The sequence below is a fragment of the Lotus japonicus genome, chromosome 2 (assembly GCF_012489685.1).
Source record: "Lotus japonicus ecotype B-129 chromosome 2, LjGifu_v1.2".
In the NCBI taxonomy this organism is placed as follows: domain Eukaryota; kingdom Viridiplantae; phylum Streptophyta; class Magnoliopsida; order Fabales; family Fabaceae; genus Lotus; species Lotus japonicus.
In genome coordinates, this window is record NC_080042.1 from 61,955,064 (window position 1) to 61,978,307 (window position 23,244).

The 23,244-nt window shown below is 38.0% G+C and overlaps 3 protein-coding genes and 2 long non-coding RNA genes across 6 annotated transcripts; 1 reads left to right on the plus strand and 4 right to left on the minus strand.

Annotated features, from left to right (window-relative positions):
• The first annotated feature begins 1,067 nt into the window (after positions 1-1,067).
• LOC130738711 (uncharacterized) lies at positions 1,068-2,927 on the plus strand. The gene is made up of 2 exons (XR_009019542.1): positions 1,068-2,570; positions 2,711-2,927. It is a non-coding gene; the product is annotated as an uncharacterized LOC130738711 (long non-coding RNA).
• A 4,614-nt stretch (positions 2,928-7,541) lies between these two features.
• Positions 7,542-10,544, minus strand: LOC130738710 (serpin-ZX-like; the record flags this gene model as incomplete). Its single annotated transcript, XM_057590826.1, has 4 exons — positions 7,542-8,769; positions 9,008-9,049; positions 9,308-10,114; positions 10,209-10,544. Coding segments are annotated over 4 exons (1,734 nt in total), but the record flags the coding sequence as incomplete, so codon positions are not given.
• A 2,649-nt stretch (positions 10,545-13,193) lies between these two features.
• On the minus strand, positions 13,194-15,777 carry LOC130738712 (uncharacterized). Of its 2 annotated transcripts, XR_009019544.1 has the most exons (7): positions 15,537-15,777; positions 15,213-15,349; positions 14,943-14,997; positions 14,650-14,724; positions 13,943-14,006; positions 13,663-13,718; positions 13,194-13,309 (listed from the first exon to the last, which is right to left on the minus strand). It is a non-coding gene; the product is annotated as an uncharacterized LOC130738712 (long non-coding RNA). The 2 variants fall into 2 exon arrangements; XR_009019543.1 differs by having other exon boundaries at positions 13,194-13,718.
• A 2,137-nt stretch (positions 15,778-17,914) lies between these two features.
• On the minus strand, positions 17,915-19,345 carry LOC130738713 (uncharacterized). The gene is made up of 2 exons (XM_057590827.1): positions 19,099-19,345; positions 17,915-18,860 (listed from the first exon to the last, which is right to left on the minus strand). Exons 1-2 carry the CDS (start codon positions 19,108-19,110, stop codon positions 18,300-18,302), a joined length of 573 nt encoding a protein of 190 aa, XP_057446810.1. The 5' UTR covers positions 19,111-19,345; the 3' UTR covers positions 17,915-18,299.
• Positions 19,346-19,386: 41 nt separating this feature from the next.
• Positions 19,387-21,226, minus strand: LOC130736791 (serpin-ZX-like). The gene is made up of 4 exons (XM_057588579.1): positions 21,122-21,226; positions 20,297-20,470; positions 19,651-20,202; positions 19,387-19,465 (listed from the first exon to the last, which is right to left on the minus strand). The coding sequence occupies exons 1-4, from the start codon at positions 21,224-21,226 to the stop codon at positions 19,412-19,414; spliced, it is 885 nt and encodes a 294-aa protein (XP_057444562.1). The 3' UTR covers positions 19,387-19,411.
• Between the last annotated feature and the right edge of the window lie 2,018 nt (positions 21,227-23,244).

Below are 23,244 nucleotides of genomic sequence, written 5' to 3' on the forward strand. Positions count from 1 at the left end.
TTTTTTTATTAAAAGAATTAGGGACGGTAATGATTAAATTCTATACCAATATCTAAAAAAACAAATATAACTTTGCCAAGGTGTATTAAAAACACATATTAGGATAATCAAGAGGCACTAATAAAATAAATTAATGTCCAACTTTTTAATAAAGCATAGTTTAACAAAACCCATAAATAACCATAAGTTCTTAGAGACTATATATAGCATTAAAGTGTTAAAGAGAGCTCAAGAAAAAAAAAAAAAAACAAGAAGACATAATTCATAATCTTTAGACTTCAAATGATTCATCATCTTCTAAATGTCCTCCATCATCAATCTCATCATCTCCACTTCCTCATATGGAAATGTTTCTTGAACTACAACAACACCAATTGTAGGCGGTTGACTTGAAGTTCCAACCAAATCATCATCTTCATTAACATTAACATATGCTCCTTTTTCTTCTCCTTCACATTCTCCTAGCTACCTTAGTTATTCATTCATCATCTAATTCTATATCCTCAAAGGGACAAACACGTTTCTCCTTTTTTTATTTACGCTTCAACTTCAAGTTGTGCATGAGATAAACTAAGATATTCATCTTCTTTTGGTGCAATCGATTTTGTTTCTTTGTATGAACCTAGAATGAATCATAAGTATAGGAAATTAAAACCTAGAAATAAGGGACAACCTTAGAATTAGAATTTAGAAATTCTACAAGTCAAGTTTACCATTTCAAATGAGCTCCAATTGCGCTCATATCCAGGAGAACTACAACTCAAGCTTAGAATCCAAACAACAAACTTTTTTAGTTCGGGACAACCATCTCCATAAAAGTCCCACCATTATGCAGGAAGTGCAATATTCCTAGCATCATTAATTTTGCAATTGCATTTTTGTCAACTAATTAATTGTTAATTAAACTATAAAAATTACTTAATATTAAAAAAGACAAAGACTTGATTAATTAACTAATGTAGTATTAACTAGTCCATTAACTGTAAAAAGTGAAATCTAATTACTACAAGAGATTAATTAATAGTTTAGTGTTTAATATGCTCAAGTTAAATGCTTTTATTACAAGAGACGGGTTCATAAAGTAACTCTTAAAGTCTTTTTCTTTTGAAGGGCAAGTAAAGTCAAACCATAATGCTAACTGGCTCATCAAATTTCGCATTCATTAAAAAAACTTTTCCTATTTATCTACGCTTGGAAAGTGTTATCTTTTGTCATTAATCCATGGGTTTGCCTAATTCATGGTTCCCCTAGTATACACGTATTTGTTTTGTGAAATTTTACACAACGGACTTTTTAAAAAAAATTGCATTCGGGAAATTTGATCTGCTGTGACGTGTTCTCACTTCTCAGTTTTTTTTCTTTTTTGAAAATAAATATTCAAAATGGTATTTTCTGAAAATTAAATTTTATCTGTTCAACTTTTAGCCACATTCTTCAAGCCTCTTCATTTTCATCTTCAACACCGGGCCCTTGTGCCTTTTAATCAATTAATGGCTACCCAAAAAAAAAAAAAACAAGGAGGGAGTACAAATCCAACCACACACAACCACTTCGCTTGTTGGGTTTCTCTGTTTCGAGTTATAATTCATCCACACTTTTCACCTCTTTTCCACATTTATTTTCTAGGGTTCGGATAATATGAAGTCCGATTTACGGGCTCAAAAATTAGAGCCATGTGTTTGACCGGTGATCAACCTTAATTTTTTTTTTTCAATTTTTTTTTCTAAAAATTATTAATTTACATTAAAACTTAATTAATGAACAAATCTTAATTTAATTTAATTAATCAGACCAACCTTTCTTCTTTCCAATACTCACTCAACTTTGCTACGAATCAGATCAATCAAATGGAAAAATGAATTCAAACCTTACATAACATTTTTGAGTCCGGGTGGATCGAGAAGGAGCGTTTGGATGGATATGATTCCAATGTACATAACATTTTTCTCTCTCACTCCTTCATCTTCTAATGTAAGGGTCAAAGGAAAGATCCATTTTTTTTCCAATAAAAAATAGATCTGAGGGCGATGAAGAGGCGACGATGAAGTGGTGGTGGTCCGGCAACAGTGGGCACACTGAAACCACCACCAACAGCCACGGCCACCTCTTCCTCTCACCGAAACAGAGCCACCACCACGAGTTCCCACAGTTACGGCCACAACACCACCGCGAGACCTTCTCCCATGGCTATGGAGCTCCACACCGAGAAGGCATCACCACCGTCATAATCACCTCCGCGAGACCTTCTCCCATGACTTCTGGGTTGTTACCCCACCCTAAATTACAAAACCAGATATTATCCTCACAAAACCTCCTCGCCTTAACCACCCCCAAAAATTCCAGACAGATCTGAAAAATATGGGTCTATCATGGTATAAAGATGGTGCCTTCAATGGATTTCAATGATCCATGGGCTCTAGATCTCACAATCGCCAGCGCCAGATGCAGGAGGAGGAGGAGGAGAAGAAGAGGTTAAACTAAGCATTTTCTGTCAACTTGCAGTTGCTTGACCGCTATAGAAGCAGATGGGTGCTTGTGTAAACACGAGGATCTGTGGAAACGTTGCAACTGTAAGTTTTTGGTAGAACGTTGTCATGATAGTCCTTTTAATCGAAGGAAATGGAAATGAAAAAGGTTTTAGTTTTCATTTTGCAACTTTATTTACCCCTTTTCAATTCTCATGCTTCGTGGAAAATCAATTGATCATCAGAGAGTTGTGCAAGATACCCAGAATCAATTGCTTAGGAATGATGATGAAGGTTCAAATGGAATTTGTTGGGAGAAGATGAAGGAGTGGGAGAGAAAAATGGTGGGGGTGAGAAGAAGAAGAAGAAGAAGAACGGGTTCTGGTGATAACATCTTTGAGCTTCAAATTTGATATTGTGTTGTAAAGATTTGATTTTTATGTTAGTTTAGTGTTCAGAACACTGTTGATAGCATCTTTTTGTTAATCTCGATCTGCTTCATCTTCTCTTCGTAAAAATTTCTGGATTTAGAGATTCAATGAATGGATGAATTTCTGGGTTTGAGTTGTGGGGGAAGAAGAAGAATGTGGAACATGAAGAATATGAGATTTTTATTAACTTAAACCGTTTATTACAATTTTCTAATTAAATTTTTTATTTTATTTTTTTTAAGTGAAGGGTGATAGCAGGTCAAAAATAGGGCTCCAAAATTGGAGCCCGAAAAATAGGGCTCCATGTTAAAAGGACCTTATTCCCTATATATTATTTCGTTTTTATTAATCAAATTATTTATCACATCTTTACTTTCTCTCTATTTTCTTTCTATCTCTCATCCTCCACTTCTTTCCACCTTATCTTTGAGGTGTGAACAAAAGTTTATTCCTCTATTTCAACTCTCAACTCTCATCCACAGATATGCATCTAAACCCGAAGAAGCTCAAAGATGAAAATAAAGGTGAAAGCTTTAAGCTTTTCAACCCAGATCGGAAGTAAAAACTTGAAACTTGAAGTTTTTCAACATCAAGAAGCAACAGAATCAAAACACCTGGATTTTGGAACCTAAAACCCATATTTTTGAAACCCAAAACCCAGATTTTGAAACTCTTATGCCTCAAAATTCTCTCAATCGTCTTCCTTCTCACCATAACTCACTCAACCACCGCCATGTCCAATCGCCGTGGCAACGACACTGTGTGCAACCACCAGGTTCGTCACCCTTTTTTCCCCCCAGGTCAAACCCGAAAATTCTCCCATTCTCATCATAGAAATTCCCCCAATCTCAACCCATAAATATAACAATAAAGAGATCAAGAAAAGAAATGATCTGAGAAATGTTGTGGTTGTGAAAGAGAGGGAGAGGGACAGTGAGCAAGAGAGAGAACTGTTCGATCTAGAGTGACGATGGCTTGGTCTGGAGCGATGACGATTGATCTGTAACGACGACGGTTTGATCTGGAGCGACAACCGCTGGATCATCTTCTTCTTTGTTTCAACATCTTTCTTTTCTGTTCTCTTTGTTGTTGGTTTCGTTTTTTTTAGAGTGAACGACTTCTGGTGGTGGTTCACGGGATGAGATGGATTGTTTTGAGATCTAGCAGTCTAGGGCAGCTTGTCTACTTCATGATGTAGCCATGGAGGTTTAGGGTTTCAGAAATTGGAGAAGTGAGAGAAGTTGAATTTTTTTGGTACATCGGAAAAATAAATTTCACTTTCCAGGGATTGATTCATGGATCTCTCCCACCCAACTCATATGTCTCATAAATCTTACCACTTGAGCTATCATTCGAAGACAATAAAATTGAATTTGATTTGTAGCCCAGAAAAAAAAGTTAAAATAAATGTTTAGAACATAAAAAATGATTAAAAAAAAGAAATTCAAGCAGCTGATGGGGAATTCTAGAGAGAAGTACTCCTCCTTCTTTCTAGGCAAAGATAATCTTATCTGGGGTACAGAACCATGGAGATCGAACATGAAGGCTGGTTCATCAACAGAAGAACTGGTTGGTGGCGCGAGGAATCGACCTGCTCCTCTGTTTGTGGATGGTCTACTCGAAAATATTACATATTCCATGGTGAGAAAATGCTTCTCAAGGTTTGGTTTGGTTGAGGGTATCTACGTTCAAAGGGTGAAGAAGCAAAACAGAAGAACTCGAACTCAAAACCACTGAACCTCATCGCCACCAAAATCGCAGTACTCTTCCCACCACCGCAAGCTCCACCATTGAGCCATGACCAGGAGCCTTTGAAGCCAACCCCAGGTAGGAGCACCACCGTTGTTGGAATAGGGGAAGAACCTTTGTCTCTGCTGCAAATTAAAGGCACGGAACCCTTTCTCCCCACCGAATTTCGAGAACCATTGGGAGACACAGCAATCTCCACCCCGTTCTCCCTCGTCTCACTCGATCTGGACCTCTCCCTCTCTCCTCGTCAATCTCCATGCCAAAGTCATCCCCAAAAACCATTGATCCCTACAGCCGAACCAAACCCTCGTCAACGAGCCTTCAGCGAGAAGATGGGTACAAGATGCAAGAAGATTGGAAGCCAAAGGAAGAAATGGTTTTTAAAAGTGTTGAGGACGCTTGGAGGTTGTGTCGATTATGGCAGAAAAGTTGGATTTGGAGGGAGGAAACAAGATAATGACAAGAACAAGAATGGTTATAAATGTATTATAAGTTATAATACTTCCTGTAGGTTTGTCTGTTGCAAAGAAGGCTCACAACAACCAGATAAACAAGATTATAAGACAACCAATCCAAGATCAGAGACCAGAACAAATATGTATTTTAGTGTTTTGACATTGACATGCAAAATTTCTTGCATTTTGTTTCCTTTCCTTTCCTTCTTGTTTTTGTCTTTTTATCATGGTACATATTCTGGAACTAGGCAATCCATAGCTCCAATTTACTGAAATAGGAACATATATGAGGGATTGGAATCAAAACTTCTGATAAATTTTATTGCAGTCAAAATTATTGCTAAATCAATGTATATTTTTTGGTACATGATTATGTCAACAAAGAGCACAATAACCCTACTCTAATGTGAAACTTTAGGAATATCCTATTTGGAACTTTAGGATTTCTTTGTTCTGCTCTTGGGATTGCAGCTTCGGGTCCAATGTCACTTGATTCAATACTTCCAATTTCACCTTGCAATTCCTGCTCTGACATCAATAGCTGTGTGTTTTAGGGATGGCAATGGGTCGGGTAGGGTGCGGGTTTTGCCAAACCCAAACCCAAACCCGAAATCAAAAACCCACACCCGCACCCGCACCCGAACCCGAAATGGGTGGTGAACTTAAACCCACACCCGAACCCATTGGGTTTCGGGTTCACCCGACCCGTACCCACACCCGCACACAACCTCAAACAAACAGCTGAACCCGGAAACCCGACCCAATCCAATGGTGCTCTCAGTTCTCCAAAACAGCATTAGCTTCATCCCTAAATATTTTGCAAAGAACTTCATAACTCTTGTCCATCTGCATTTGAGAATCCATAAAAAATGAAGAATGAATAGCAGTTTCTTTTACCATTTATAACAGCAACGTTTACACCTTTTAGGTGTGCAATATTAAGTCAACCAATGCAAAATCAGATGCTGCATCAATATTAGCCCAGGTTGAAGGTTAAAGTGTCATACTGGATTTGCTACATTAAGTAATATGTCATTCTTTTTATCCTAGGATTTGCAAAGAGAATACTCATTAATGGTTAAACATGGATTTTCAAATTTGTAATTAATCTTCTTGAATCCTAATTTCATGCTAGTATCTTGCTGACATGCTCCTTCAAAGTTCAAACAGAATAAGCTATTTATTAATGGCTTACTTACAAGAGAGCAGAATGAAGACCATGTGTGAATGCACACCACAGACAACTGAATATATATATGTTAATCTAATCATGAATGAACAGATTTTAATTTCACTATTTGATGTATATACAATGAATCGGAGGCCTAAACTACATACTCCAAAAGTGTGAATTGATAAATTGATCAAAGTTGTTCCGAACATCCAAATCAGTGTTGACCCAAAGTGGGTCCTTTCCATCCAATTTCCAATTACAATTGTTCCTAAACTGGAGCCTAATGGAGGGTTCCTACAGCTGGAAAATGGAAATCTAATCTCCAATTCTCAAGAAAACATATGACTTTGAATAAAACTAGACTATGATATATGCATGTAAGATTATTATAGTAGCTCTAGTTGGGAAGAGGGGAAATTAAAGAATAGAGAAGAGGAGATAGAAGACATACTTTTGTCATGAGAATCAGTATTGAGAATGGGAATAGAGCAGAGATAGGCAGCATTAGTTCTACTTGAGCACTAATAGCATGAAGAAGCCACTTTTTTTATCAAAATCATCACTTCTCCAGTGACAATTTCCTTCCTCCCTTCCCAGGCAGTTGATGCAGTCCTGATTGACATTATATTTCACCTCAAACCCCTCATCCAAACCTTGTTCCAGATCAAACAGAGGCTAAGGGGAAACGGTTGAAGGGAAGAGAGAAAACCTGAAGCGGAGGTGACGGCGGCTCAGTGGACGCTTGGACGGTGGCTCCGTGGACGGAAGAAAGAGACGGAGCGGGCCTGGAAGAGGAGAACGACAGCTCCGTGGACGGAAGAAGGAGACGGAGCAAGACTGGAAGAGGAGAATGGCAGCTCCGTGGGCGGAAGAAGGAAACAGAGCAGAACTGGAAGAGGAGAAGAAAGCCGTGATCTGAAAGTGGAGAAGAAAGCTGTGACCTCAAACCCTAATTCTATTCTAATAACATATATATACCTAAGGATATATCTGGAATTTCACTTATACAAACCGGGTTCGGGTGCGGGTTTAGCCAAACCCAAACCCGAACCCGAAAACACTTTCAGCAATCGGGTAAAACCCGAACCCGAACCCGAACCCATTAACTCGGGTTTTCACCCAAAAAAATCGGGTTGGGTTGGGTCGGGTGCCCATGGGTTCGGGCTTCTCTGCCATCCCTAGTGTGTTTCTTCTCTTTAAGTTATACATAATCAAAGCTGATTTCTTGTCAAAACTGTAGAGAGCAACATACGGAAGAAATTAAATTTAGATAATGAATGTAGAAACGCATTACAAGGTGTGATAATATATAGCATCCCGCGTCCCCTCTCAAGAAGTAAAAACCATTTCGACATTATTGCTTTTATCTACCAACAGTGACTTCAAGATAAAATCCATTTCTAATTCAATTAAAACCAGCCTTACACAACTGTTAGATGGACATATCAGTCAGAAATAGAATGCAATAGCAATTTAGCTTTTGGAAACTTAATGGTTTTCTTCCTTCTACAATAGGATTTCCTTGTTTCATGAGGAAGAAAACATTTCCATTTCCCGATACCCAGAAATTTAGAATCCACCATTCTAAATCACAACCTGATATTCTTTTGCATAATAATTTAGAGCACTGATGTTTGTAAAGTAACTCTATTTTTTTTCAAAAGCAAAATATCATTATAATTGAGGGAAATACCCAGGATATACAAGCCTCCTCAAAAGGCATCAAAAAGCCAATAACACCAATGACAACCCAGCCTAGAAAGAACAAACACGAACCCAGAAAAATCCAAAAGGAAAAGGAAACAGAAAAACCCCCAGCCTACAGACAAACCCCCAAAAACCCTAAGCAACCACAAGCCCAAAAGTCCCTTAATAAAACAACCACCAACCAAAAAACTACCTCAGTTCCCCAAAGGTGATTTGCGCTCATTGATCTGGGCCGCAATCTAGTAAAGTGCAGTGTCATATGTGCAGTCATACTTCATACCACAACACTTCCCCATTAGAAGCGCACTCCTCGCCCTAGTAAGAACGCCATAAGGCTTCGAGAACTCCTTCGGCTCCTTCCCTCTCGAAACAGAATCAACAGCTATTCCATCCGCTATTGTCATCCCATTAGAGCTCTCAGTAGGAGTCTTTCTCTTCCTTCCTCTATTCTCAACTTTCTTTGGTCTTCCCCTAGCCCTAGGGGTCAGCAGCTTATCCCGGGGTAACGCAGGAGAAACCTTAGAAGGAGGGTCTGCAAGCCCCTCCACAAACTCATGATCACTGGGAACCCTCAAGGCGACAGAAAAGGGATCAACGCAAGACAAGCCTGAAGGGCTTCGTGCCTTCCAACCTTCGCAGCCACGAAGATCAGACCTGCAATCAACATGGGAAATTTCAGGGAAGAGCACGGATGAAGGTACCCTTGGAGATGGTGGGCACCCCCTCGAAAGGCCTAAAAACATCAAATCTTCATCCTTGGAGAGAGGCGTCCCACGCCAACGCAGACACTATAAAACAAAACGAAGTAATGAGCAAAACAATAACAGAGCCCACTGCTATACAAGATTGATTCAATCAAATAGGTTTAAAAAAACAAACTGAAACACTACTCAACAACGAAAATTCAACGGACACTACAATAATTAGTCATTCCACAGTTTTAAACTATCCATTAATTACAGCACAATAAAGAAAATCATGAACAGTCCAAATCATGAAATGCATTCATATATTGAGATTGCTAACCTTGACCAGCATAGCTGGTACTAGCTGATGCCCACCACATGCCTTCTCTGATCAAGAACAGGAAAGAGTGGTCAGCTACAAAGTCTAACTTTTTTCTCCCAATTTAATGACAATAGAGAAACTTCAATTTGTGACAACAGTACCGCTACCACAATATAAAAAAAAAATAGCGGTTATGAGCAAAACAGTACATACACAATTATAATTAATCCTTCCACCATTTTAAACTATTCAATTACAGCATAATAAAGAAAATCACAAACAGTCCAAAATCATAAAATGCAATTAGAGATGGCTAACCTCGACCGGTAATCCATCAAGAGGATTGAGCACCTGCCCAACAAAGAGGATTGTTCCGGTAAAATCTTCTCTGATCAAGAAAAGAAAAGGGTGGTTAGCTATAAAGTTTATAACAGGACCAGGCCTCCGAGCAGATTGTGGTACCGGTGCAAACCCAACACTGGCTGCTGTTGCTTTAGTGCCTTTTTCATTCACTTCAATGAAAGCTTTGTGAAATATGCTTTGCACACATAAATTATTCGAAGGAGAATTCACCTCCACCATTTTTGTAAAACATGCATCCATTGGGGAGAAAGGTGAAACCACTCCAACCTCCTTGAGCACATTAGAAGCTTCAAATGTAAAAGAAATATTGAATTTTGGAATCTCGAGGGCATCTACTCGCACTTTTCGGCGAGGAAGTTTGCCTTTCAAGAAACCAGGCTCGGAAGACAATTTTTGAATTAAAGTTGAAAGTCCATCTCGGGCATCGGGAAGAAAAATGCACATGGAGAAGCGGCGTTTTCTATCTCTACCTTGTTTATAAGGAAGACGGAGGATTTTGAAACCATCAAAAGCTCTAATATAATGTGTCTTCTTCTTGATTGTCATGAAGGGAACCTTGACAGAGGTGCCATTAAGGAGGAAAAATGAGAATTCGTATCTTGGACCATCAAACTTGTGTTTCCAAAGACCCTGGAAGCGTAGTGCATTTGCAAAGATAAGCCTGGTTAAGTTGGTTATTGTCCCGGGAGGAAGAAGCTGTGTAATATGGCCATTAGACTTTCGTTCAATCAATGAATTCACATCATGGAGCACTCTATCACCCTTTAAAACCAACCAAAAACATCAAAATCAAATTAATATTTTTTACATAAACAATTTAATTTAATAAAAAAAGGGATAGATAGATAATATGTACCCGGTTCTTAAAATCAAGTGAAGCGAGACTGGCTTTGTACTGATAAGCCAGAAGTAGTCTAAAAGGATACGAAAGGGAAACCGATTTATCAACAAACATTCCATTGGTAGAAGACAGATGATGAGCATCAGCATCAGCATCAGCGTCCTTGTCGGAGAACACAGGGGAAATCCCCTGAGAGAAGTAGGTGTTGAGATGGTCGACGGTGTCAAATCGGAGGAAGGAGAGAAGCTCGTCGAGTGCTGATTCTGCTTGAGAGCGTCGTTTTTCTAAAGAAGCTTCCTTCTGTTTTGCTTCTTGCAATTGGTCCTTTAAGATTAATAGATTTCTGGCCAATCAGTCTTGTGTTATTGCCACATAAACCAAAATGTTATTGTCTATTCAATTAACAACCCAATTAAATATGATAACATTTCATTTAGTAAATATTTCAACGATATCGAGAGTGAAAATATTAAGTTTATCAAAATTTAGAATCCATAAAATACTGATCTTTAAAAAAAAAGAGAATTCATAAAATACTGCAATTTTTAGCTCGCCAAGCTTCTCCAGAAGGAACCTATGCTTTTATTTATGGCCTTTCATGAGCACACCACGAAATAATTACAAAAGCAAAGTAACTGCAAGCTTTTCAAAGTGATGTTGATTAAGTTCTTAGTTCTTATTTCTAAGCTAAGAACTAAGAACTGAGTTCTTAACCATTTGAGGGGGTTGGCGTAGAGTTCGTAATTCTTAAAAATAAAAACTAGTTCTTATATAATGAGTTTTATTTTTTAAGTTTTTAGCATAAAAAATTATTTTTTTCTCTCTCATTCATCAACTGTTTTAATTTAAGTATTGAATATAGCATTTAAATTTCAATCAAAATTATATGAAAATAAAAAATATTACTAATATAATGGTATTGTGGGACCAGATGAATAGTGCTAAAAACTAATAACTCATGGTAGGAGCAAAATATGCAAAGAGTTGCTTAAGCACATGTGACAGTACGGAACCACATGAATAATAATGCAAAGAACTTAGAACCTAGTATTGGAGATGCTCTTACAGATTATTAGAAATTTAGAATCGACCTGTTATCTCAATCTTTATTATCAACAATTGTTGAGCTTGCTGAGAGTAGTAATGAGCAAAACACTACAGAGCCCTGCTAAACAAGACTTGTTCAATCAAATAACTTTAAAAGAACAATCTGAAACATTATATGGACAGGGCGGGACCTACCCATGATAGGACCCGCCCAGAGTTAGAGTTTGGCGAGACTTTTCAAGGGCGATCATCTGCATCTTTAGCTAGGGGGCTGGGCCTTGGGGACCCGCCACACATGGTTAGGTGAGCAAGTCAAACGCTCCCGGAATCTGGATTAGGGCCTAGCCTACTCTTTTATATTGAGAATTTAACCTTGGTTGTAAGACCCAATTCCCTTGAGCCTTCTAGAAGGAGATCCACCCACTATAAAAGGGGGTCTTCCATTGTACTAAGGATATTTTTACTCACTTAATGAAATAATACTTTTCTTACATGATATTTCTTATTTAGTGCTATGTTAGGGTTTACCTTGAGATTGCTTCTTGCCTCATAGACCCTAGCATGGAAAATTACACAACAACGAAAATTCAACAGAGACTACTATAATCACTCCTTCCACCGTTTTAAACTATACCATTAGTTACAGCACAAAAAGAAAATCATGAACGGTCCTAAGCACAAAATGCAATTATATATTGAGATTGCTATCCTTGACCGACGTAGCTGCTATTGAGCTTCTGCCCACCGCGTTCCCAGGCCATTTTCTCTGATCAAGAAGAAGCAAGAGCGGCCAACTACAAAGTCTATATTTTTTTCCAATTTAATGACAATAAAAAAACTTCTATTTGTGCATTCTTTGCCTCTTGGTAATGGTCAATGCTGAAGCTTTTGTTTTCTCTGTCTTTTATGCACATGGTCCCCTCTTTTGTGTATAGGTTGTACATATCTCCAATTGTGTATGCCTAATGAGAGAATGAAAAAGGTGTGCATTGTGCTAATTGTGTTGCTGTTGTGAGTGAAAAAGATAGAATGTCTGAATTGGTGATAGGAATGAGTGGAAAAAAATGTTATGAAAAAGGATAAGGATGAAAAATTGATGAAAATGAATTGTGAGTGTTGTGCGTAGATGATAAAGAAAGAAAAAAGACAAAGGAACCATTTTTGTGTGTGTGTGTGTGTTTTTTTTTGTGGAGAATAACTGAACATCTCAAATTAAATAAAGAAAATTAAAAGGCACTTAAACAAAAAAAGACCTAAATTCATTGAGATAAACTATTTTGTATTTTGGTTTTTATCATTTTTTGCCTTTTTGAGATTTTTCAGTTTTTTTTTATTTTTCAACTAAATAACTACTAAATTAAAAAAAAATAGGCAAAATTTGAGTGTTTACATTTGCTCCTCTTTAATTACATATTCCTTATCGGATAACATCCTAAACCAAGGATGGTTATAATACTTCCTCTAGGTTTGTCTCTTGCAAAGAAGGCTCGCCACAACCAATCCAAGATCAGAGACCAGAACAAATATGTATTTTAGTGTTTTGACATTGATAAGCAAATGTATTTTGATGTTATGTCATTTTGCAGCAACAATATGCATAATAGGACTTTCTTGCATTTTGTTTCCTTTCCTTCTTGTTTTTGGTCTTTTTATCATGGTACATATTCTGGAACTAGGCAATCCACACTACAAAAAAATCAGCATTTTGCGGCGGTTCTTAGAGCAATTTGCGGCGATTAAAACCGCCGCAAAATGTATGCTGAGGCGTTTTTGCTGGAGCGCCGCAGTTACGAGCGTCGGGGGCCGTTCTGCGGCGCTTATATCCAACCGTTGGAATAACCGCCGCAGTATATAGCGGCGGTTTCACACCGCCGCAGAGTGTGTAGTTCATTGCGCCTCTAACTTGCGGCGGTTTAAACCGCCGCGAAATACTAAAATAATTTTTTACAACGGTATTTAATTAGATAGCCATCAATTAAATCTAGTAGAGCAGATATTGATTTTATATTTGAACAATGAACGTAAAATGCAATCTTGTCTAATAGCTATTGTATAGGAAGGATGACAACCTACATAAAAAAAAAAATGAGCTCATTGAATGAACAAGTAAAAAAGATATCCACCTAAAATCTCAATGCTAAATCTGAGCTAGCTCATCAAAAATTCAATGTAAAGACATCATTCAAGCCAAATGACACCATTACATTTTCCAGCTTAAGTAAATGAAACTACAACCTAATTAACAAGATTTATCCCTACAGGAGAAAATGCTGTCAATACCCTCATCTATATAAGAAAATGGAAATTGATGAAGGCTTTAATGAATTCCCTCCATAAAATGTTCTGTAACTATTTAAATTTATAAAACTTGAATTGAAGTCTTCATTTAAATAAAAGGAGATATAATCACGTAAAAACAAACCTGTACATAGGTGTTAGCTGCAGATACTACATGTACATTTTTGGGCCCTATGAAAGCTGAAAAAGGCATAAATAGCAAATTCATCAGTCACGGGGATTGCCTTTGTTAACTTTTAAGCACAATCAAGTATGAGAAATAATATTAGCATTGATCTTTATAATACAGCAAATCACTGGAACATATCAGGTGATAACATGCTCATACGAAAAGCCTTAATCTCAATCATATAATCATCATGATTGAATGTTCAAAACTAAATTCAAGTGAACCCAATTTTTACCATCCATATCCAAATATAGCTAAGATTAGCTCCTCTTATTCGTCACCATCCTCTTGATATGCCCCTAGCAAGCAATCACAACCAAGTATGTTAAGACCACAATAAAGAAAGAACAAATAATAAATCTACAGAACACACTGGATTCTCAACAAGTTCACGTTGGATTTGTGATATGTATCACCCACAAGTGCTAGCAGAAAACTACACTTTGAGCTGTGTTTTAAGGTTTCTTATTAGCATTAGAAACACTATTTTGACAATTGAAGGCATATATATCCTTGATTACACAAATATAAGCAATCCTAAATCCTAATTAAAATTTCTGAACATGTCCATGATGTTAGATAATGTTCCTCAAAAGTAAATTTAAATCATGTATGAGTACTTATAGTTTAAGCATTGCATTACATGCCATATCATGCACTAAACCTTGCTCTTCCTACATAGTTTTAGCTTCTAGACTCTATTGCCAACAACCATGAGAATCAACACAATATTTCAGTATTAACATCTTAACAATAGAAACAGTGCCAACACAACATAGTTATACAAAGAATACACAAGTTAGGCACCATTCAAACAAAACTTCAAATTCAAAAATAAAGAAGAGAATTCTGATTTCCGAATAGCAGTAAGCTAAAGTAAACTACACAAAGTGGCAAGTTGACCAGAAATTAGAATCCCTACACAGAAATTGAGTGATATACCTTGTAACTGGATACCAATGGGGAAGCAATGCCACACAAACTAGTGCATTCTGCTCTGATCAGTGATTGATGTACCTAAACAAAGCAAAAACAAAAGCAATTAGTAGAATTTTTCAACAAAACAAAACAAAACTGAATTTTTCACAAACTATCAGTGTTCAAATAAAATTTCATGTTTAAGTGCATTGGTTAAAATCTCAGAAACAGACACGCAAGGATGGAATACATAACTTTCACCTAATTAAACAGTTACTCCAATGAAAAGCAATTTGATGTTTGTTAGAAGCACACACCTGTACACACAACAAGGAATTGTAAAATGTGAATTTAGCTCCAAGTGCCTGAGCCCTGAAATGTAAAATGACCAATTCATAGATTAGAAACTTCACATCACTTGACACACAAACAGGTACTACCACTACAAAACATAGTTATAGACTAACAGGTACTGCCAATGCAGAGAATCTTATAGACCCTGTTAATATAGTATGAAATTTAGACAAAGAAACAAGAAATGTTCACATTAACAATAGATACAAATAGTTAATGAGAAAAGTAAAAACCTTAATGTCCACATTGGAAAATAATCCAGAGAAAGTCTTGAGACTGTTATCTCAATGACTGAGCTCTTCCCCACAATTTGGACATGCACCTCTTAGTGCCACTAAGTCATTTCTCCACAGGCCTTGAATCACCTTAACTGTGAAAACAGACAGTTAATAAAATACACATATAGAAGCAGTGGCAATGATTGAATATAGAGGAAAAACTCTCCCACAAGGAACTCTTCCAATTGAACTAATTTGCCTTTGCATTTAATGCTTGGAGTACAAATGAAAATTAAGGCATCTACTGATAAAGAGGGATACCGGCAAAAGTATTTTTACCTGGAGCTGATGCAAGTGGGTACCCGATGACAAAGCCAAGCACAATGAAGATAATGTTATTCACTATTATTGAAAAGCCTAGCCCAGGATTATGGCTACCGTGTGACAATCCTGAACCGAATGCATTTTGATAAGCAATGCCAACAGCGTACGATAGGGGCCCAAGACATGCTAGACTGCCAAAAGCAAGGAACAAAGCCCACGCTTGCTAGTGCAAAAACCATAGATAGATCCTCCTGCCCTACAGCCATATCACTCAATATACTATAAAAAAACCAAGGAAAGAATAAAAGACAGAGGAAGGGAGCAAAAGAAAGAAAGCATGGGGAAGGGGAGCTGAACATTTCTTTTTTTTCTTCTTTTTTAATGTTTATATGTCAATCTAAATTGCTCAGACCAAATTGTAAAAGAAACAAGAACATAACTAGTAAATCCAAGTTTGTTCAAAGCTGTGAAACAAGAACATAACTAGTAAATCCAAGTTTGCTCAAAGCTATGAATCAAGAAATATCTATGTGCAATGGAGCTGAACATTTCTTCCAGAAATATATGTTTATATCTTATACCAGTAAGTATGTAGCAATTTCAGACATTCAATTCAATACAAATAAAATCACGTGCACAAAATCCTAACTTCCTGAGCTACGTAAGTCAAGAAGAGGAAAATAGATTCTAAAAACTATTTAATACATCATACAAACAGAACATAGGAAGTCAGCAACCAAGATAGAGAAAACAATTACCTCAGCATCAGCATATGTTGATTGCCTCCTGATACTGCATCGAGGATACTAGACATCTGACCTTGAACCTAACCATATGCTTTAACTGTATTGATTTCAATCATATGAAAGATAGTTTACATCAGAAACCAAGGATTACACTACATATGTTAAAATTATCCATGTTATACAGTGAGGAAGGTACCTCCACTCTATCAAACATGTCATCAACTATCAAACGCTCACCACAACAATAAGCATCTCGTGTCTATTGCAAACAAAAAAAACCAAAGAAGCAGCATGTTAAGATCAGTGCTAAACAGAACTAAAACCATACAAATGCGAGAAATGTTGATTTCTCAACCATTCCATCAATTAACTACTAGTGTGTTAATCAAATTCATCTGTTTGTAAATCTGAAATCTGAAAACCCTAATTCCTGACCAAAACAAACGAAGGATCGCGAGATGAGACGAAGTGCTTACTTTCAATCCATGACTGAGCTTCAATCTGGGTGTGCGGTTTGAAGGAGTTCGCGATTTGCGTGAGCTTTGCTTCTGAGAATGGAGTTCAGCATTCGAAGTTGCGGACAACTTCGTCATGAACCAGAGCGATGGCGAACGGTGAGGGTTTCGAGTGAGAACGGCGATGGAGAACGGTGAGGGTTTCGAGCGAGAACGACGATGGAGAACGGTGAGGGTTTCGAGCGAGAATGGTGAGGGTTTGGGTTTGGGATTGAAGGAACACGAAGAAAGGAAAGAAGAGGAATGTGAAACGCGTTTCCAACGCGAAGAGGAATGAGATAGGGTTCGCGTGACCCTTTTAATTTTTAAAAAATTATTAACCATTCTGCGGCGGGCGGTTGAACCGCCGTAAATGTCTACCCGCCGTAAATGTCTTAAAAACCGCCACTAATTGAAAAGCAACCGCTGCTAATTGTAGGAAATCCGCGGCGGCTGGATAAAGCGCCTCAATATTACATTTTGCGGCGGTTTATGCGTAACCGCCGCAGAATGTCCGCCCCTAGCTGCTCCTTTTCTTGTAGTGCATTGCTCTAATTTACTGAAATAGGAACGTATATGAGGGATTGGAATCAAAACTTCTGATAAATTTTATTGCAGTCAAAATTATTGTTAAATCAATTTATATTTTTTGCTACATGATTATGTCAACAAAGAGCACAATAACCCTACTCTAATGTGAAACTTTAGGAATATCCTATTTGGAACATTAGGATTTCTTTATCCTGCTTTTGGGATTGCAGCTTCGGGTCCAATGTCACTTGATTCAATACTTCCAATTTCATCTTGCAATTCATGCTCTGAAATCAATAGCTGTGTTTCTTCTATTTAAGTTATACATAATCAAAACTGAGAGCAACATACGGAAGAAATTAAAATGAGATAATGAATGTAGAAACGCATTACAAGGATTTCCACATTATTGTTTTTATCTACCAATAGTGACTTCAAGATAAAATCAATTTCTAATTCAATTAAAACCAGCCTTACGCAAATGTTAGATGGACATAGCAGTCAGAAATAGAATGCAATAGCAATTTAGCTTTTGGAAACTTAATGGTTTTCTTCCTTCTACAATAGGATTTCCTTATTTCATGAGGAAGAAAACATTTCCATTTCCCGATACCCAGAAATTTAGAATCCACCATTCTAAATCACAACCTGATATCCTTTTGCATAATTTAGAGCACTGATGTTTGTAAAGTAACTATTTTTTTTTCCAAAAGCAAAATATCATTATAACTGAGGGAAATATCCAGGATATACAAGCCTATATACAAGCCTCCTCAAAAGACATCAAAAAGCCAATAACACTAATGACAACCCCGCCAAGAAAGAACAAACACCAACCCAGAAAAATCCAAGAGGAAAAGGAAACGATAAAACCCCCAGCCTACAGAAAAACCCCCAAAAATCCTAAACATCCACAAGCCCAAAAGCCCCTCAATAAAACAACCACCAACCAAAAAACTACCTCAGTTCCCCAAAGGAGATCTGCATGCATTGATCTGGGCCGCCATCTAGTAAAGTGCAGTGTCATCTGTGCAGTCATACTTCATACCACAACGCTTCCCCATTAGAAGCTTACTTCTCGCCCTAGTAAGAACGCCATAAGGCTCTGAGAACTCCTTCGGCAAGACCATCAGCTCCTTCCCTCTCGAACCAGAATCAACAGCTATTCCATCCGCTATTGTCATCCCATTAGAGCTCTCAGTAGGAGTCTTTCTCTTCCTTCCTCTATTCTCAACTTTCTTTGGTCTTCCCCTAACCCTAGGGGTCAGCAGCTTATCCCGGGGTAACGTAGGAGAAACCTTAGAAGGAGGGTCTGCAAGCCCCTCCACAAACTCATGATCACTGGGAACCCTCAAGGCGACAGAAAAGGGATTGACGCAAGACAAGCCTGAAGGGCTTCGAGCCTTCCAACCTTCGCAGCCACGAATATCAAACCTGCAATCAACATGGGAAATTTCAGGGAAGAGCACGGATGAAGGTAACCTTGGAGATGGTGGGCACCCCCTCGAAAGGCCTAAAAACATCAAATCTTCATTCTCGGAGAGAGGCGTCACACGCCGACGCAGATCCTATAAAACAAAATGAGGTAATGAGCAAAACAATAACAGAGCCCACTGCTATACAAGATTGGTTCAATCAAATAGGTTTAAAAAACAAACTGAAACACTACACAACAACGAAAATTCAACGGACACTACAATAATTAGTCATTCCACCGTTTTAAACTATTCCATTAATTACGGCACAATAAAGAAAATTATGAACAGTCCAAATCATGAAAAGCATTCATATATTGAGATTGCTAACCTTGAGCAGCATAGCTGGTACTGAGCTGATGCCCACCACAGGCCTTCTCTGATCAAGAACAGGAAAGAGTGGTCAGCTACAAAGTCTAACTTTTTTCTCCCAATTTAATGACAATAGAGAAACTTCAATTTGGGACAACATTACCACTACCACAATATAAAAAGTAGCAGTTATGAGCAAAACAGTACATACACTATTATAATTAATCCTTCCACCATTTTAAACTATTCAATTACAGCATAATAAAGAAAATCACAAACAGTCCAAAATCATAAAATGCAATTAGAGATGGCTAACCTCGACCGGTAATCCATCAAGAGGATTGAGCACCTGCCCAACAAAGAGGATTGTTCCGGTAAAATCTTCTCTGATCAAGAAAAGAAAAGGGTGGTTAGCTATAAAGTTTATAACAGGACCAGGCCTCCGAGCAGATTGTGGTACCGGTGCAAACCCAACACTGGCTGCTATTGCTTTAGTGCCTTTTTCATTCACTTCAATGAAAGCTTTGTGAAATATGCTTTGCACACATAAATTATTCGAAGGAGAATTCACCTCCACCATTTTTGTAAAACATGCATCCATTGGGGAGAAAGGTGAAACCACTCCAACCTCCTTGAGCACATTAGAAGCTTCAAATGTAAAAGAAATATTGAATTTTGGAATCTCGAGGGCATCTACTCGCACTTTTCGGCGAGGAAGTTTGCCTTTCAAGAAACCAGGCTCGGAAGACAATTTTTGAATTAAAGTTGAAAGTCCATCTCGGGCATCGGGAAGAAAAATGCACATGGAGAAGCGGCGTTTTCTATCTCTACCTTGTTTATAAGGAAGACGGAGGATTTTGAAACCATCAAAAGCTCTAATATAATGTGTCTTCTTCTTGATTGTCATGAAGGGAACCTTGACAGAGGTGCCATTAAGGAGGAAAAATGAGAATTCGTATCTTGGACCATCAAACTTGTGTTTCCAAAGACCCTGGAAGCGTAGTGCATTTGCAAAGATAAGCCTGGTTAAGTTGGTTATTGTCCCGGGAGGAAGAAGCTGTGTAATATGGCCATTAGACTTTCGTTCAATCAATGAATTCACATCATGGAGCACTCTATCACCCTTTAAAACCAACCAAAAACATCAAAATCAAATTAATATTTTTTACATAAACAATTTAATTTAATAAAAAAAGGGATAGATAGATAATATGTACCCGGTTCTTAAAATCAAGTGAAGCGAGACTGGCTTTGTACTGATAAGCCAGAAGTAGTCTAAAAGGATACGAAAGGGAAACCGATTTATCAACAAACATTCCATTGGTAGAAGACAGATGATGAGCATCAGCATCAGCATCAGCGTCCTTGTCGGAGAACACAGGGGAAATCCCCTGAGAGAAGTAGGTGTTAAATTGATGATAATTTAATTTGATTTGTTTTTATTAACAGGCAGATTTTGTTTATGGGGTTAATTTAGTAAGGTTTATTTTTATTATTATTAGTTAGGATTTGATTATTTTTTATTATTAGATATGATTTTATTTTATATTATCTTATCAGTTAAGATCAGAATTTGTTTTTTAATTAAATAGGATCGTAACGTTCAAAAATTAAATAGGAATGTAGTTTCATATTTTCTTGTATACCAATCCTTATAAAAAAAGGATTGCTTAATTGAATAATATCAATAGAAGAGTTTTTTTAACAACCGTACGTAAAGTATGAATGGGACTACAACTCTACAAGGCAAAACCGGGAGGCATCCATATGGGAGGCACCATCAAATGCCAAAATCAAGGTTAATCTAGATGCACGTTCAAAAAAAAGGTTAATTTAGATGCGGGTTGGATGGAAGACAACTCTATGTGGTTCGGCATGGTTGCTAGAGCGACGGGAGGAACCTTTATGATGGCAAAGACACATCTCGAGCGACGGGAGGAACCTTTTTCTAATGTTTTTTCCAAAATTAAGTGAGGGCACTTGTCCTTACACCATTAGGCTTGCATCCGTCTATGCCTCGAGCAACATCTATAACAGCCCACCCTTGCGGAAGCTTTAGCTCGACAATGGTGTGTTTCAATGTTGTTAGATATGGAGCTTGATAATGTTGTATTGGAACCAGATGCAACAATAATTGTCAATGCCATGAAGGGTTCTTCTTGTCCACATGAGATTAAATTAGCTATTTTTCAGGTTTTGCAGTACTATCTCATGTTAGGAAGGAGGCAAATAATGTTTATCATACTTTTGTCTCTATTGCATTCGCGATCCCCTCTCATGTATGGTGGGATGACTCACCTCAAAAGGTCATTGAAGCTCTTTTTGTAGACTCTGTTATTACGGATTGAATGAATTATGAGCTTTCTCTTTTTTTTTTGGTCAAAGGTTCAAAGTTTATTCAATACCCAAAAGGTTGTCGGCACTTACAACATGTGAGGCTAAACCTCAGCGAGCGATAGCGCAATGCGAAGATAAACAATTAAGAGACTAGCATGCACACTCATACAAAGCTGAAACATCCAGCTGAAACTATAATGTAAAAACCCTAACGGTATTACAAAAGCCCCGGTCATTATGAGCTTTCTCTCAAAGAAAAAAAAGAAGATGCTCGGTCAAGGACGAGCGGCTTCTATAGCAGAAGATGGCTCAACCGCAAGCGCTGGAATAACATATGGCGAACATCTCCATCATCGCAGACGACCACTATGGGAACAATAACGCAAGAGGACGGGATGAGAACAACAACTTAGGTGAGCCTAAGCCTGAAGCTTCCCCTCAGAAGCCCCCCAAGTTCTACCCTTGTCAGAGATATCAAGAAGCCTCTTGTCAACAAGCTCAAGCCCAAAACCACCAAGCTCAAGGCTACCATTATTATTGGGACAATGATAATTCTGCTAGTCGTTTTTCTGAAGAAGCTTCCTTCTGTTTTGCTTCTTGTAATTAGTCGTTTAAGATTAATGGATTTTAGGTCAATCAGTCTAATGTTATTGCCACATCAACCAAAATGTTATTGTCTATTCAACTAACAACCCTATTAAATATGTTAATATTTCATTTAGTAAATATTTCAACAATATCAAGAGTGAAAATATATAAATAGAATAATTTAAGTTTATTAAAAGGGTTAATCGTCTACTTGGCCCCTGTCTTTGTCTTGCCGTCTGAAATTAGTCCCTCCCCGGAAAATTTGCAAATATGGGTCCTCTCGTTTGCAATAAGTCTGGAGCATGTCCTCGCCGGCGACCGGAGCTCCGGCGAGTGATGAATAGGCATGCTGGCTGTATAAATGAAGCTGACATGGAATTTTTTAAAAATAAAAAAATAAAAAATATATTACACATCATATAATTAACAAAATTAAACCTATTTCTATTTCTATTTCTAACTCTAATTTAATTAATCAAATTTAATCCCACACACTAATCCTCATTCCCACCAAATTAAGTAATTAAGTAATTAACCCAATTCCCAATCTTCTTCTTCTTCCTATTCCGTTCTTCTTCTGCTCCGCCACCATGGGTCCACTAGCGCCAAACCTCCTTCATGACCAGCTGCACCCTCCTCTGGAAGGAGCTCTCCGACCACTTCTCCTCCCTCGAGCAAGACCTCCTCAACCAATCTGAAGCTCTCAAGAACAAAATTCTCACCCTCGACCACCACCTCCTCCAACGCCGCGAAACCACCATCGACGACAGCGTCCAGATCGCGCTTCGCAACCTCGACCACCGCCGTGACGCCGCTCTCTCCTCCCTCACCGAGGATTCTCACGATTCCCCTGTCGACGGTGAGATTGATAATGGCGATGGAGTCATGCTGAAGCTGAAATCGTTTTGTCTGAGGATGGGCGCGCTAGGGTTTTGGGGGTTTGTGATTGGAAAGAAGGAGTTAGAGTGTCTGAGAGATGAGATGTCGGCGGCTCTGTCTGAGTGCGTGGATCCGGTGAGGTTTGTGCTTGAGGCGATGTCGGAGGAAGCCATTGATGGGCACTGTTTGAAGCTTCTCTAAACCTAATATCCCGCACGTTTTTTTGTTGCCCATCTGGTGATTTTTGAGATTTTGGTGATGTTTGAGATTCAGAGGGTGATGTTTGAGAAGAAGAAAGGAAGAAGAAGAACGACAGAGGAAGAAGAAGAAGAAGATTGGGAAGGAGAAGAAGATGAAGAAC

Excerpts from the sequence above, each read along its gene's own strand:
- LOC130736791 (XM_057588579.1), bottom strand. The coding sequence starts at position 21,226 with ATGGCATTGACAATTATTGTTGCATCTGGTTCCAATACAACATTATCA. Across the intron at positions 20,471-21,121 it reads GAGCTAAAGCTTCCGCAAGG|GGGATTTCCCCTGTGTTCTC; the intron begins GTGGGCTGTTAT and ends TACTTCTCTCAG. Across the intron at positions 20,203-20,296 it reads CACTTGATTTTAAGAACCGG|GGTGATAGAGTGCTCCATGA; the intron begins GTACATATTATC and ends TTGGTTTTAAAG.